This window comes from Ictidomys tridecemlineatus, chromosome 8 (assembly GCF_052094955.1).
Source record: "Ictidomys tridecemlineatus isolate mIctTri1 chromosome 8, mIctTri1.hap1, whole genome shotgun sequence".
Lineage (NCBI taxonomy): Eukaryota > Metazoa > Chordata > Mammalia > Rodentia > Sciuridae > Ictidomys > Ictidomys tridecemlineatus.
The window spans coordinates 124,416,956-124,433,427 of record NC_135484.1 but is presented as its reverse complement, the minus strand read 5'-3'; the positions used below and the strand labels follow the sequence as shown (position 1 = coordinate 124,433,427).

Genomic DNA, 16,472 nt, shown 5'->3' with positions numbered 1-16,472 from the left:
ACAAGGAGGGGAGGAGAATGACACCCATGCTGGAACAACACCCTGTTCCAAACCAGAAGGAAGTGAGTTGGCCTGAATTCCCAGATGTTGTAATATGGAGAAACTGAAGGTTGCTTTCTCTCAGGACAAGCAATGGATCCTGCCTCTCTCTCCCTGGCTGGTGGGAAAGACAATAAACAACTGAGCACACAGTTCCCTGGCAGAAGTCTTGGTATCAAGAAAGGTTGTCAGGTCCATTGCAGTCCAGTGAGTTTAGAGGTGTGACCCCAGCTTTTCCACATAGGACTGATTATTTCCCTACAGTTTCCCTGCTGCCTTGCTAGTCCTCCCATCTCAATTTTGTTCTCAACTCAATCATACGATTGATGCTTTGGAAAGATGAACCATGACTTTGCTCAAAACTGCCTAACTCATGCAGGATTCTTCCATCAAACTCCAGATAGTTCTGAGACTGGTGGTGCCTCTGAACTCTTCTCAGTGACTCTGCTCAGTACATCCCAAATCCTTTCTCTCCCCAGAACACACACACAGGATCCTGCCCTGGTGCATTTGCTTTGGAGCTTCCTCCTGCCTAGTAAGTAAGATCTTCCTCCAAACATCCTGACAAATTCCTTCATGTCCTTCAAGTCTATCCTCAAATGTCACCTTGCTAATAAGTCCCATGCTGAGCCCCCTAGTAAAACAGCCATCTTCTCTGTCCCCACAAACCCACTCTGACACCTGCCTAGCAATACTTAACACCTAACATGAACACTGTCCTTATTTACTGTGCTTAGAGTATATCTTCTTCCTCTTTCCTATAGAACACAGGCTCCATAAGGGTGGCACTTTTGGTTTGTTTTCGGTTCCCCAATGTATACTAGGTATGAACTGTGTGCCATCTACTCAGTATTCAATCAATGAGAGCTGAATGAATGATCAGTGTCAGCCCTCCCTCTTCTAGAGACACTGTCTTTATTAATGGAGCCTCAGATCAAATGCTGCTGTGGCATCTGCAGCACAAGGCTTTTCACACTGAGGCCAAAGCCATTTGTGCTTTTCTCACAAGTGCTGCCCTCCCTCCCTCCATATCAGCCCTCCTGCTCTCTACAGCAGCGAAGGACATTTTGATCTTCAGAACAAGATGATCCTTGACCAATACGTCATGTTTTCCAACTAACTAGAAGCCTGTATTAGACTCTGTGTTATCAATCCAGAAATCAGAAATGAAGCAAATGCTAGGATTAGTACAACTAAAGGCAGTGAAACTGCTAATAGGGAAGATTAGAATCCTCAGAGGATTTTATCTAAGATGAGAAATCATGAGATTCTTCCTCTCAGCTATTTTTATGGTTCCCTTAAAAATATTGGAGGAATGATGGAAAATACAATCCAGGAAACTGGCCTGGGTTTTGTGGGACAATGACAGGAAAAACAAAACAAAACGACAAAAAAAAAAAAAAAAAGACAAAACTCCTGCTGCTGTCAAGATGAGAGACAACCCAGAGGAGATGAGACCAGAACTCACACTTAATCACAAAAACAAGGATAATTCTCTGTAGAAACCGAGAAGCAAAATTAGATGGGAGCAGAAGATTAGACTCAGGTCTTAGTCTATGTTAACCCTGTGGCATGAAGACCTCCCTACCCATGGTCCTGGAGACAGGACCAGCCCTGGGAATGCTTGAGTCCCTGTCATCACAGGTCCTGATGGGATGAGGGTCAATCAAAGGGACAGGACTAAGGTACAGGGAAGATGATCCAGCTGAGGAGGGACGACATCAAGGCCCAGAGTGGACTGAGCCCAGTCTGGGTGCTACCATGTCCATGCTCAGCTGCTTTCCTCATTCTCCTGTCCCCACCCACAGCAGACTCAGCACAGCAAACACATGGATTCTATAAGGTTTCAGGTTTTATTTTCTTTATTGATTTTAGGAAATTTCCTTCCATTTAATTAACCTATTGACCATATTTCATGGCACAAATTTGAAATAGAAATCAATATTCAGATTCATTTTTTCAACAGGGAAAGAAGCAGCTACAGCTCAGGGCAACAAAAGGCTAAATCAGGAATGGAGACATCTCAGCCCCAATTTGCACCATAGGAAAGTTGATTGAGGAAGAGAACAGAATAGTGTGGAAGGGGTCTTGGTGGGATATTCTCCTCCATTTTCTCACATTATTATCACAGGAATACAGACGCATAGACAGGTACATTTCAGCTGCACCAAGAAAAGTTGGGACTCCTTGAAATTGCAGTAGGAAGCAGGAAGAGAACTGAAGAAATCCTGTATTGTTCAGTCTCACAGAGGCAGCTGTCTCTCACTGTAAAAGAAAGTATTATGGGGCTGGGGATGTGGCTCAAGCGGTAGCGTGCTCGCCTGGCATGCATGCGGCCCGGGTTCGATCCTCAGCACCACATACAAACAAAGATGTTGTGTCCACCGAAAACTAAAAAATAAATAAATATTAAAATTCTCTCTCTCTCTCTCTCTCTAAAGAAATGTTTTTTAAAAAAGAAAGTATTATGAACAAATTCAGATCACTCAATTGTAATAAAGACACTCTGAACAACCCATTATACACTGAAAATGTCAAAAATCCCTGTGAGAGGCCCTGTAACTCAGGAGTCTCCCCATTCCCCAACCCCTCTCCCTCTTTAGGCCCTCCAGGATCTCACCTTTCTAAGCAGTGAGAGACACATCAGAGTCCTGGGCACTGTCATTACCTGAGCAGAACAGAAAGAGAACCTGGTCAGAGTCCACAGGAGATGTGGATAATGAAGGAATTATGGGATGGATCAGCTTCCCCATTACTTCCCACTACACTAACTCAAGGGCCTTGGAGATCACTATTCTTCGTACTTACAGGCAGCTGAAGCATAGGTCCTTTTTTTTACTCCTTTGGGAAGAAAACATCCTGTGACAGAACAGGTTAAAGACAGGTCTTAGAGGTGCCCCCTAGTGCTGGACACTGGGACAGTCTCCAGAACTGTGACTGCAGATGTAGGGAAGAATTAGGATGCAAGAAGAAAGTAGATAGATAGGAATGGCACCAATTTCTCTCCTGGAGGGTTGCCCTGAGCAGGAAATTCCCACCCGGCCTCTAAATGTTGGGAATCAGGTCCTTTTCACCACAAAAATCAAGAAGATAAGTTTGCTGGGTGTGGTGGCCCATGCCTATAATCTCAGCACCTCAGGAGACTAAGGTGAGTTTATCATGAGTTTACAGCCAGCCTTAGCATAAGTGAAGTGCTAAGCAACTCAGTGAGATACTGTCTCTAAATAAAATACAAAATAAGGCTGGGGATGTTGCTCAGTGGTTGAGTGCCCCTGCATTCATCCCTGGTATCCACCCCACCCCCCAAAAGCATAACTTGTCTTTTATTTTTTATATGTTTTACAAAGATTAAACAGCATCCCAGGCTGGGTAAGGACACATGTAGCTATTACTTCCAATGAACAAGGCAGGGCACATTTCTATCAGGTACTTGAAACCACCAGTGGAACAAAAATTCAGACCCTGCACTTTTCCTACCTGTGTTTTTCTTCTTCCACAAGACAAAAGGGACTACAGCTCCAGTGACAACAGCTCCAAGGAGGACCAGGCCAGCAACAATTCCCATGATGGGCTGAGAGGGTGGCTCTGGGAGAGGTAGGGAAGTTAGGTGAGGGGTCCTCATCCCCAGTTCTCAATCCCTACCCTGCTGAGGATCTCCAGAAAGTCTCCTGCTTCCTGACAACAGGCTCTGGGCCCTCATCCCCTCCTTACCCCATCTCAGGATGAGGGGCTCCGGCAGCCCCTCATGGTGCACATGGCATGTGTATCTCTGCTCCTCTCCAGCACGCACCACTACAGCTGCCCACTTCTGGAAGTTTCCATCCCCTGCAGGCCTGGTCTCCACAAGTTCCAAGTCCTGGATCTGGTCCTCCCCATCTCGTTGCCAGTTCAGGGTGATCTCCTTAGGATAGAATCCCAGGGCCCAGCACTTCAGAGTGACATCTCCATCAGGGCTAGTGTGGTGAGTCAGATGTGTCTTTGGGGGGTCTGAGGGAAAGAATAGGGAAATTCAGACATTTTTGCATTACCACTCCTGGATCACTGAAGCAGTGCTCACATGACTATCTGGAGAATGGACAGCACAATTTGGGTTGGGGAGGGAGCACAAAACTTAGACACAAGTCTGGGTTGAAGCTTCTGGCATGATCTCCTATTCCTTGGAAAGTTCTAGAATCTTGTTGAGACAACCCAGTGTAAGAGGCTTCAGGTGTCTGATGGGGACTTAGAGTTCTGATCTGAGTGGCGGCTGAGAGATGTTGAAAAGTTGGAGTCACACCTCAAAGACAATAGGCTGGAGTGAACCTGACCGTATATGCCAGGGGAACTGTGGTCAGTTATTTATTGTCTTTCCCACCAGTCAGGGACAGAGAGACCAGCTCCCTTACTTGTCCTGAGAGAAAGCAGCCTTCAGTTCCTCTCAGTACAGCACCTGGCAGACTCACTTCCCTCTGGAGGAAGAGCAGGGTGGTGTTCTAGTGTGAGTGTTATTCTCCTCCCTTTCCCGTGGGAAGAGAGTGGAGAGATCTACAGGAGATCAGGCAGGCGTCCCACAGCCTCTAATACCTAAGCGCTGCAGAGTGTCCTTCCCGTTCTCCAGATATCTGAGGAGCTCCTCCACACAGGTGCCCTCCAGGTAGGCCCTGCTGTGCTCTGCGTCACCGGCTGCCTCCAACTTCCGCTGGGTGTTCAGTGCCGCTGCGTCCGCTGAGGTCCAGGAGCTCAGGTCCTCATTCAGGGAGATGTAATCCTTGCCATCGTAGGCATACTGCTTGTACCCGCGGAGGAAGCGTCTGTCTGGCCCCACGTCACAGCCCCAAATCCTCTGGAGTATGTGAGAGCCTGTGTCCCCCCATCCCCGGGCATCAGCCACGACCCCACCCCGCCCACCCCATGGGTTTCCCCCACTAAATGTAAACGAAACCCGGTCACAGTCCCTGTGGGCACTTTCTGGTTCGAGGATCTCCATGGGTCCCTCATTCTTGGAGTGAAGCTAGAATCAGGGAATCACTGCCAACTTGGGACCATCCACGAGGAACATCGGAGGTGTGACACCGGCCAGAGATCACTCACCGCCCTCGCTCTGGTTGTAGTACCCGCGCAGGTTGTTCAAGCACACTAGGTGATGATGTGCGTTGCTCGTGGAAATCTGTGTGATCTGGTCCCAAAACTCAGATCCCTCTTGCTCTATCCATGGCGCCCGCGCCTCCTCCCTGGGATTCTCGGCGTCGCTGTCGAAGCGCACGAACTGCGTGTCGTCCACGTAGCCCACGGAGATGAAGCGAGGCTTCCCGTGACCCGGTCGGGACACGGAGGTGTCGAAATACCTCAAGGAGTGTGAGCCTGTAGGCTGGGAAACTGAGACCAAGTGCACCCTCTTCTGGTCCCCAACCCAGGTCCAGGTTGACAACACCAGGAGGAGAGGAGTAGGCTCCAGAGATACAAAAGGGGCGATGGGATGCGGGAGGGCAGGACTTAGGGGAGAGTGGAGGGTCAGGACCAGCCACACCACGCTGGGGAGGATCTAAGCTGGGGGTTGCAAGGATAGGCTTTCTTGGGTCCTGAGCTATAAGTGGACTGTTGCCAGCTACTCCCGCGCAGAGGCCATTTCCCTCCTGACCTTTCACTTACCTGCCCAAATGTCAGTCAGGGCCAGGGTCCCCAACAGCAGCAGGAGCAACTCTCGGGGAGCCACTACCCCCATTCTGCAGCTCTGTGAAGATTCTGCGTCCAGGCGGGTGGGTGGAAACTTTAGAACTGAACCTCGGTGAAAGTGACGCTGATTCGCTTCTCTAGGAGCAAGACACGCAATAGGAGTAATAACTGGGCCCCTGTCAAGAGTGTCTGGGAAGACAGACCTGGACCAGGTTGGGAGAGTGAGAAGTGAAACTTCAGGCAGAAGGGGAAATCCCCAGTGCTCTGTGTCCACACCCAAGACACCTCTCTAGATTCTGAGAGCCAAGCTGGGGGACCTGGGACTTTGGAATATGCTTCTGTACCAATCGCTCTTTGTTACACCGTACCCTTTATTCGTGCCTCAGGGAGTAAACAAATGTTTTGGTGTCAGGATCTTTATTTGCTGTTAAAGTGTAGTGTGCACTCCAGATGTAATCCTATTAATGTGGATTATGTCCACCGATATTTGCTATGTTAAGCATTAATTTCAATTTAAAGATATTTTATTCCTTCAGAGTATTGAGAACTACTTGCATGTTAACAGTAGTTTTAAGGGAATTAACTGTTTTCCAAAATTAAAAGATTTAATCGGAAGACTGGATCATTTTACTTTTTACAGCTTTTAAAGTCCTTTTTATTTTTCACTAGAAAACTGCTAGATATTTAGATCTTCTGTATTTAACCTGTGACTTTGGTTGAAACAAACAACAAAAAATGCAGCTTAATACAAATATGTAGGAGGAAAGTTTTCAATAACGTTTTTGATAACATGGCTATTCATCTTTGATACTACACTAAAATGACACAAGTGTTAGTTCCCTAAAGTTTCTTTGCCATGTGGACCCTGAAACATTGTCATTGAATAGTTCATATTCTATTGTATTAAAGTCTGTGGGTGTGTCTTGCATACTGAATAGATCTTGTGCTAATGCATGATATTTTTAAAAGTCACGCATTGATGGATCAAGCTATACAGACCTTCTAGTGTTAACATATTTAAGTGCAAATAATCAAGAGGTCATATATTGATATTACCACAGATTTTACCAAAAAGTTTGTAGGTACTTGGGAGTCTGTCAAGGTGATTGTGGTGAATTCAGATTTTCCTACTTTGTCATTGAAAATATTGCTGTTTGCGAATTATCTCAAAGGGACAGACTCAGGTCATTTTTTAGAATGTTGGCCAAATGTTGAAATCTAAAGAATAGTTTTTCTGCCATTTATTTTTTAAAAGCAGAAATTATATTCCAAAAAAATATGGCTGATACTGAGTAACTAATGTGACTCCATTTTAAAAAATAAATAAATAACAGCAGCTTCTACCTCAAGGCCTGTCCTAAGGAAGGGGGCGTGACCCTTATCCTTGGAAAAACCCACAGAGCACTCCTAAGCACATACCCACCCTGCTAGTTGTTTGTCTGTAAATAACAGGAGAGGTCTGAGGCACCAGGTGTCCCTGACTCAGTTAGGCTAGGTGAGGACCCATAGCAACCCCCCTAGCAACCTCCAATCAGCATGAGACAGGGAAAATACTTGGAATGCCAGATGACCCCCAATAGTTTATGGTGGTTGATAACATATTGGGAAACCATGTAGTTTAGCATGTACACCCCTCATGGCCTAAGCCAATCAGTTCAAACGAACCCCCCTCTTGTACTAGCCAATTACCCCTACCCAACTTGTTCCCTCCAGTGAATGTGCTAATCAATATTGAGTTGTTGTTTGACTTTTCTGAGGTATGGAATGATTTGCTGTATGATGTTGTGATGCATAGATGCATCCTCCCAAAACCTATAAAATCTCACTGAACAAAGGACCAGGACTCACTCCCTGGGATGGCTGAATTGGGAATGGTTGTGAGTCCAGGCTCGAGCTTGCAATAAAGATTTTTGTGTGCTAGCATCTGATTCAGCTCCTGGAGGTCTATTGGGGTCCCACAAATCTGGCATAACAATACAACCTAACAAATGACTTTTGTTGACAAAAACACTCTTATTCTGAAGTGTAATAGAAGTGCTTTATGTGTACTTCCTGTGCTATCAATTAAGTGTTTTTACAATGTGGACTCTGGAATGGTAATTTAATAAAATTAAAGATTTTTAATACTTCAACCAGATGTTTAAGAGAACTGACTTTTTTCCCCCTTTTGCAATTAAAAGGTACTCAAGAACACAATAAGTACTATTACAATTTAGTATCATAGCTTCCTTTAGTGTGAATAATATTTTAGTGACATTATAAAAATGTTTTTTGATCCTATGGATCCTTTGCAATAGTCTAAGCACCTCCAAGGATTCCACAGATCTGTTTGAGAACTGCCACTCTGAGCCAACCGTGGAATGCGCCCAACTGGTCCCAACTTATTTGCTTGTTCCTCTGCCATTGTTCTCAATAATTGCTGAAACATATAAAAGATATGGTATTTGTGAACAAGTAATTATGCACAATTATATATAGAAAGAAAACAAAAAGAAGTTCTTACAAATTAAAAAGTGCTTATGTAAATGAATAATTTTTATTAGTTGTTCTAATTAGTTACTCATGACAGTAGAATGCATTTTGATACATTGTACAAAAATGGAGCACAACTTTTCATTTCTCTGACTGTACATGGTACAGAGTCACACCAGTAGTGTAATCATGCAGAATAGGTCTGCACATTCAGCCTTATTCTAGGTGTGCAGGCATCCAGTACAGGTCTGGAAGTATTGAGGGTTCTGGGACAGGTGCCTTCACAAAGACCAAGTTGGTGGAATCCTGGATATGCTTGAACATAGTCATGGAAACTGTCTTAGTGTATTTGGCTGCTCTAACAGAATACTACATATTGAGTAAATTATGAAGAACAGAAATTTATCTTCTCACTGTTTTTATGGCTATAAAGTCCAAGGTCAAGTCACTGGCATCTAGTTAGGGCCTTCCTGTTGTTTCTTCATGCAACAGAAGGAGAAAGAGAGAGGGCAAGAGAAGCGGGAGGGTCAAATCCACTCTCAAGATAACAGTAAAGATCTATTTATGAGAGCAGCACCTTGAAGACTCACCCATCTCCCTTTAGGCCGCATCTAGCCACACCACTACATTGAAGATCAAGTTTCCAACATGAGAACTTTGGAATACACATTCAAACTGTAGCAGACACTATGGGGGAAGAGTTTGGGAAAGTTCCAGTAATGAGTAAAATGGAAACTAAGCAAATAAAAACTAAGCCAAAAAAATGGTTTTATTAACTGCAGTGAAGTTAAAACTTCAAGGCAATGAAAGTAATGAAGACTACAAGCCTGGTTGTGAATAACATTTCCTTAGTCCAAATAATGAAAATGCCATTGGTCTAATAAACATTATAAAATGATTGCCCTCTGATAGGGGCCTGTGAATGGAAGTTTTCCACTAAAAGTGCAAATGAAACTGTAAAACTAAGAAGAATCCCTATTAGCATTCTGTTTAGGGGCACAGAGGTAGCAATAAAAGCAACAGGCAAACAAAGTAAGGTAGGCTGCCTCTGGGGATCAAGAAATGAAATGAGGCTGTATGAAAGATTGAGGTCATTTGTCTTTTTACCAAGCCTTGTAGAAGTATTTGAACTCTCAAATGCTGTCCATGGTTCCAGAAGAAAAACAAAAATCCAATGTTTAAAAAGAAAACATGAGAGAAAGGACTCAGATGTCTCTCTATAAAGTGTTTCAGAGAAATAGGGCAGAAATGGGAGGGAGACATAGGAACAGGTGGGAGATTTTTATGGAGGGATTTTGCTTTATTTACTGAGTTTAGCTGTGTTGGTTTTAATGGGAGATATTGCAGTATGATTGATGCAAGAATGAATGAGCCACAGATCCGGAAGTGATGATATAGGGGAAGGAGGGGCCAGTCTTGTTCCCAAGGGCAGAGGTGGCCTCAGACAGCAACAGCCCATCCATCATCACCAATGGGAAGAAGATGGAGACAGTTTCTGGTATGGGAGGTGTGATGGGATTATGATGCAGTTGTTACTTGAGTCCTAATTTCTTCTCTAGTGAAAAGAGAAAGAAGTTCATCCTGTAGAAGTGAGGAGTGGGCAAGCAGTAGTGGGATTTGAGAAGAGAGGAGAAAGTGAGAAATAGCCCCTTTAGAGGGCCAGAGAGCCAACTGACCTGGAAATGGCATTTGTAGAAAGCAGTGTGGGGGCCACTGAAGCCTGTGTTCATCATCTGAGGGAAAGAAAGAGAGAGAGAAAGAGAAATATGCAGCAGTCAGGCTGTAGGAGGAGAGAGCAAGTTCAAACCAAGCCTGGGCAACTTAGCAAGGCCTCAAGCAACTTAGTGAATCCTTGACTCAAATTTTAAAAATTAAAAAAAAAGGTGGGGAACTAAGGATGTGACTCAGTGGCTAAGTGCCATTGGGTTCAATTCCAGTATCAAACCCCCCCCCCAAAACAAAAAACTTCACAAAACTAACAACAACAAATAAACTAGTAACTCATAGGAAAAAAACAACAGGTATACTAACCCTGAAAATAAAGAGGAGGAAACAAAGGGAGCCAATTTTGGAAAGATCTATGAGGCTAACTACTGATATGCAGGATTTATAGCCATAAATCTCTCAACATACAACAGAAGGGAAATTTCTTTAGTAGCACAAATAAAAACTAAAATAAAGTTTGCCTGGTTGTTGACCTAAGCACCTGTGTTAAATAGGGTTGAATTGTGGAAGAAGATGCACTGAATGGGATGGTTGCTGTGACAGTTACTGAAAGGACCAACTAGGTTAAAAAATTATAATACTCAATGTGAAGGAGGAGTTAAATATCAGATTGGTGAAGATTGTAGAAGGTAGACCCCCATTCTTCTGGTAAACATCAAATGGTTACAAATTGGGAAGTTTGTATCAAGTTTCCTTTGTTGTTTTCTGCAGGGAGATGATCCACTTTCTATCTCATGAGAGTGTTCTTCACTTGAGCTTTACTTTCACTTATAACAAAATTCTCTTGCTTGGTTTTACATTTCTGACTCTAAATTTTCTTTCCTGGGGGCACAAGAACTGAGGCTTGGAGTGGAGTGGGGAGTGGGCATGGGGATAGGAAAGATGGTGAAATGAGAAGGACATCATTACCCTAGGTACATGTATGATTGCACAAATCGTATGACTCTACATCATGTATAACCGGAGAAATGAAAAATTGTGCCCCATTTTTGTACAATGAATTGAAATGCATTCTGCTATCATGTATATCTAATTAGAACAAATTTTAAAAAAGAATACAAGCAACAATAAGTGTTGGTGAGGATGTGGGAAAATGGTACACTCATACATTGCTGGTGGCACTGCAAATTGGTGCAACTACTCTGGAAAGCAGTATAGAGATTCCTTAGAAAACTTGGAATGGAAGCAGCATTTGAGCCAGCTATCTCATTCCTATATCCAAAGGACTTAAAAACAGCATACTATAGTGATGCAGCCACATCACTGTTTATAGCAGCTCAATTCACAATAGCTTAACTGTGGAACCAACCTAGATGCCCTTCAATTCTTGAATGAGTAAAGAAATTGTGGCATGCATATACACACACACAATGGGATATTACTCTATATTAAAAGAGAGTAAAATTATGGCATTTGCAAGTAAATGGATGAAGTTGGAAAATATCACGCTAAGCAAAGTAAGTTAATCCCCAAAACCAAAGGTCAAATGTTCTCTCTGATAAGTGAGTGTTGATCCATAATGGAGGCAGCATGGGAAGAAAGGAGGATCCATGATTGGGCAAAGGGAAGGAAGGCAGGCAGGAAGGAAGGAGGGAAGGGAGGGAGGGGGCAAGGGTGTAGGAAAGCTGGTGGAATGAGATGAACATCTTTACCCTAGGTACATGTATTTCTGAATGTATGGTGCAATTCTACATTGTGTGCTACCAGAGAAATGAAAAAATTGAGCCTCTTTTGTTTACAATGAATCAAAATGCATTCTGCTGTCATGTATAACTAGTTAGAATAAATAATTTTTCATATCTTGCTGAAATTAAGTTAATATTGAAAGGGTAAAGTTTCTAAGCTGCAAAGCCTGAGTTAAAATATAAAGGACTAGGTATTGTAAAGTTTCTGAACTGCACACAGAACCTGAAATTCCTGAGGCAGTTAAGACAATGCCCAGTACTGACCATTTAGTTGTTAAATAACCTGGACCCTGTGCAGTTTGGCACGTAGGCATTCAGGGCCCAAACCAATCAGTTTGAATGTATCCCCTCCTTAGGAGTGACCTATCACCCCCGCCCAACCTGTTCCCACCAATGAATGTGCTAATCATGTTTAAGAATTGTTGTTTGATTTTCCCACGGTGTATGATGATTTGTTAAAGGGGACCATGACGTATGTAAAGTTCCTGCCCTCCCTAAAAAAATGTACTTAAGCACTGCTCAACCCCTGCTCGGGGCTCTGGGCTGCTCTCCCTTGTTGAGTGAGCATGGAGCCCCAGCGCGCTGGATTGGATCCTCAATAAACCCCCTTTTGCTGTTGCATGAGCCGGTCTCTTGGTGGTCTCTTCCTCCAATGTTCGCCGGACCCTTACAATATAAATCTGAAGAAGTTTCTTAGTAAGTCCTAGAGCAACCACTTGTCGCCAGATGGCCAGGTTGGCAAGATGAGCTGCGTTCAAAGGAGCTGGCTGTGTCAATAACTAAGAGAATGGTGAAGAAACCATGCAGCACATGAACATGAGTTTCTAAGAATGAGGGCAGGATGGCTTGGTGACCTCAAGGGTCAGCTCCACACTGGAGGACAAGAGGAGCAAGGGGAGGCAAGTGAGCGAGCATACCCGAAACCCCCCTATTTATTGGGGAGAAGACATTCCATAGAATATTTCACCCAAATAAGGCATGGTGTAGAGTTTCCAAGGGTAGAGTCTTGCTTGATGATGTCTTGTGGTCAGCAGATTGATTGACATCTTGGCAAGTCACACTCATATCAGGTGCTGTGTAGGATCACAGGCAGAGCAAGAGGAAAGGCACTTTTGTGTCACACAGCCCAATCACCATGCAATATATGACCAGTCTCCTCATATACTCAAATGTGCATAGCTCATACACACAACCCATGGATAGCTCGCGACAACCACTAATAAAATTACAGGGAAAAGGTTTTAAGGGAATTTCCATTACAGTAGAAAATCAGGGTTCCCACTCCAACACAAACCACCACTCCATCAGAGTGGACAGGCCTGGGGACAAACCTGCCTCCAACTAGGACTCAAAGGGGGCGATCCCACTGCAATTTCAATAGGCCAGACTGTTGCTGCCTGGAGCCCGGGAGTCAGGATGCCCAGCTGAGCCCTGGCAGTGTCTGGTTTCACAGGGTCACAGCTGAAGAGAGTTTGCTTCAAGATGAATTCTACCTTGTGTCTGTCTGGCCCATATCTAATTTAAATAACATTTAGAGGAGATTATGGACATAAAACACTAGAAATGGTGCTGAATTAGGATTTGGGAGCATATTGTATAGATGAATGTTCTGCATACAACAAGGGCCTGGGGGAGGACAGAGTACAACCCAGCCCTCCTTCTGGCCAAAAAATTTTGTTGAAGTTCTAATCCCAATGTAACTATGTTTGGAGACAAGGTTTTTAAGAGATAATTGAGGCTAAATATGGTTATAAGAGTGGAGAGGAGGGAAGGAAGAAAGGGAGGAAGAAAGGAAGGAAGGAAATGGTGCACCCCCAAACCAATAAAACTGGTGCCCCATAAGATGAGTAAAAGAGATCTTCCTTCTGCTTCTCTTTCCGATTCTCCTTCTCCTCCTTCTCTCTCTCTCCATTAACCCACACAAAAAAGGCCAGATGGTTAGCAAGCAGCACAAACTATTCCACTCTGGGAAGAAGAGGGTAGGACTCAAGTTGTTATTGGGCAGCTGTAATACTGCCCGGGAGGAAGGAAGCCAGGCCATAATGCTCTCTGTTCCAGGAAATTTTGAAATCAAATTGATAGGAAAATGGGTTTATTCAAAGTCAGGTTCGAATGAAGATGGACAAAATATAATTTTTTCAAAAGTTCCATCTGAAAATCCAAAGTGCTGGCTGCCTCGCAAAATTAGCTTAATTTTTAAAGACGAGGCTGGGAAGTGTTATGAGCAGGAAATGTACCTAAGCAGATTTAGTGAGCCTGCAGAGAGACAGACCTGAGTGGGCATCTCTGCTTCCATCTTCTTTGGAGACTCCCAGGGTCTGGGGCTCTGGACTTCAAAGGCTTCATTCTCTCAGCAGAAAAAAAAAATCTATTTCCAATTCAGTGAGTGGGGGGGGGGCAGTCCTTCAAACTTAATCTGGTACAAAATTGGAAGTTTTTAGTCAACTTTGAGACACTATGACCAAAAGAACTGACAAGAACATCATAAAGGAGTAAAAGTTTGTGTTTTGGGGTTTCAGAGATCTTGGTGCTTAGATATTCAAGAGCTATCTGTGAACTGTGCATGGGCCAAACTGGCATTGTAGCAATTGAATAGGACAATCTGGTATCTGGGAACTTCCAGTGACACTGCTGCTGCTGAGACTTCTCAGATACAGATACATGTGAGTTCCTATTCAGCTCTGCTTGGTTCTGCACAGCACCTGAGATGGAGTGACCTGCTGCAGCCACCTAGCCACCTCAGAGATGCATATGGCTTGTCAAGTTGCTAATCAACCTGTTGACTGCAAGACATCATGAAGCAAGACTCCACCCTCTAAAACCTTATCCCTGCTTTTAATGCTTTCCCTTAAATAGTCAGAGCCATTTTTTTTAAGGACAGCAAAACGGATTATTTGAAAAATTACTATCTATTGAAAATATACATTAGAAATTATTACATACTTCCATAGCATTCCCCTCCTTCACCACAAAAGTAGACATATCTACGCTAATACTGTAGATAAATTCAAACAAAAAGTAAGTCATCATCAGTCTCCTTTCCTCGTCCATTAGAGCTGAGGGGAAAAGGTCAACGTATATCTGCAAGTCAGTAGGAATTTAATAAGTCCCAGTCTTCCACAGCAAAACAAATACATATTTTTGCTTTGAAGACTGTGAAGAATTATTCTGTTCCTTCTCTGACTCCTCAAAAGCTCTATTCTTGCTCTTCTTTGACTCTTGTCTCTCTGTGGCTTCTTTTAACAATGGCCCATGGCAGTCTGGGGCTTTTCTTTATAGAACTGGAGTTTTCCAGAAGAGGTCATGTGGGAGTCTGCCAGGGGACACTTCCTCAAGATTTCCATCAGAGCCTGCTTCCGATAGAAGTACTGAGTTGCCTCTTGAGGTTCGGGGACTTTTCTGGGTTTCTTGGCCTCCACCATCACACATTCCCACTGCAGAAGAATCTGGTCAGCCCTCGTTTTGCAGTTACTATGATCAAATTCCTTCAAAGGCACTTTGGAGTGAATAAGGCCTAGGTGGGTCTGGAGCTTCTGTTTGACAGCGTTGATATCCTTGAGTCCTGTCCCAGAAATATCTAAGCAGTTTAATTTTCTAAAAGAAAGAAGGTATCCAATTCCTGCATCTGTAACGTCAGGGTTACAGAATAAGTCTAGCAGTGTTAGGCTCTCAAGACTTCTTTTCATCACTTGAACTGGTACTGTTGTTTTCAGCACTCCTGCATTAGATAAATAATGATCCTTCAGGTGGAGCTGAGTTACACTGGAAAGGGCCTCCTTGGTGAGATGTTCTAGAAGTTCATGCTTATCTCCAAGCTTACAACAGGAAAGGTCCAGGTGAGTCAGCTCCTGGAAAGACTTAATCTCCTCAAGTTTTTCTGAAATCACCAGATACCTATTTCGCAAGCACAGAGAGCACAGCACCAGACTTCCATAGGCCTCAGTGAATTTCTGTAAAGCCCTCAGCCCTGCACCTGGCTCTGTGAATTTCTGCCTGGCTTCAGCAGCAGAGAACAGTTTTTCAGCAATTTGCTCAAGAAAGCCAATAAGGGGATCAATGTGATCAACATTGTCAGAGATGAAGCCCAGGACGAGGCTGAAGAGGGATTTGGCAGAATATCGAAGATCCCCTCCTGGGTATATGTGAAGATGAAATGATCAGTCTTCTCTTTCTGTGAAGTATCATCTTCCCTGTTCATGCAAAGCTCCACAGAAAAGCCTTTGGGAGACAGTCTGAATGGCCTTGGGGATAGAGTTACAATGAGGCCTCCCTTCTTTCTTCCATGGTAGAAATTAGTCACATTCCACACCTGGAAAACATCTGTCAACCCTTGACCTTCATTTCAAGTCTGCAAACACCTTTGGCTTATTAGAATTTTTGAGAAAGTTTCTAACATAAAAACTCAAAAAGAAAGCAGTTCTAAATTACCATTAACCAACAAACAATCCCCCTCTCATTGTTCTGTGTCACCGACATTATTCAATTTTCAATTCTCCCCACTACTTCTTTTTTCCTTTCCTACCTGCCTTCTCACCCATACCCTTTCCTCCCACAAGCTCTGGAGGCTCACATCATACTCAGCTCTCTACTTTCCCTCAAGGGCAAACTAATTTCTCCCACATCTTGATACTCTTACCAACTCTACAGCTTCTCACTCCAAATCCTAAACCCTCCCCTTCACACATTCACAGCTCATCTGCCCCCTCTTCAGAACTCATCCCTTTCAATCCTTCCGCACCCCTTCCAAAAACGTGGCTCCCAGTCCTAAGACCCAATCCACCAGCTTCCCTTCCCGTCTCTACGCCATTCCACCCACATCTCTTCAGTCCTTCAGCATCTGTCCTTCCCTTCCTCTCCTTTGGGCTTTCCTCCCCTCGGACTCCAACCTCTCCATTCCTC

At 43.9% G+C, this 16,472-nt stretch overlaps 1 protein-coding gene, 1 long non-coding RNA gene and 1 pseudogene across 2 annotated transcripts; all 3 read right to left on the bottom strand.

Annotated features, from left to right (window-relative positions):
- Positions 1-1,964: 1,964 nt before the first annotated feature.
- Positions 1,965-3,062, bottom strand: LOC144366301 (uncharacterized). The gene is made up of 3 exons (XR_013425325.1): positions 2,848-3,062; positions 2,660-2,707; positions 1,965-2,304 (listed from the first exon to the last, which is right to left on the bottom strand). It is a non-coding gene; the product is annotated as an uncharacterized LOC144366301 (long non-coding RNA).
- A 365-nt stretch (positions 3,063-3,427) lies between these two features.
- LOC101967338 (class I histocompatibility antigen, Gogo-OKO alpha chain) lies at positions 3,428-6,234 on the bottom strand. The gene is made up of 5 exons (XM_040282257.2): positions 5,668-6,234; positions 5,110-5,379; positions 4,603-4,878; positions 3,751-4,026; positions 3,428-3,624 (listed from the first exon to the last, which is right to left on the bottom strand). Exons 1-5 carry the CDS (start codon positions 5,738-5,740, stop codon positions 3,428-3,430), a joined length of 1,092 nt encoding a protein of 363 aa, XP_040138191.2. The 5' UTR covers positions 5,741-6,234.
- Positions 6,235-14,600: 8,366 nt separating this feature from the next.
- On the bottom strand, positions 14,601-16,111 carry LOC101954403 (leucine-rich repeat-containing protein 42 pseudogene; annotated as a pseudogene).
- Between the last annotated feature and the right edge of the window lie 361 nt (positions 16,112-16,472).

Coding starts and splice junctions, on each gene's coding strand:
- LOC101967338 (XM_040282257.2), bottom strand. CDS start 5,740: ATGGGGGTAGTGGCTCCCCGAGAGTTGCTCCTGCTGCTGTTGGGGACC. Junction 5,380..5,667: donor CCTGACTGACATTTGGGCAG/GTAAGTGAAAGG, acceptor CCCAGCCTACAG/GCTCACACTCCTTGAGGTAT. Junction 4,027..4,602: donor GGACACTCTGCAGCGCTTAG/GTATTAGAGGCT, acceptor TCTTTCCCTCAG/ACCCCCCAAAGACACATCTG.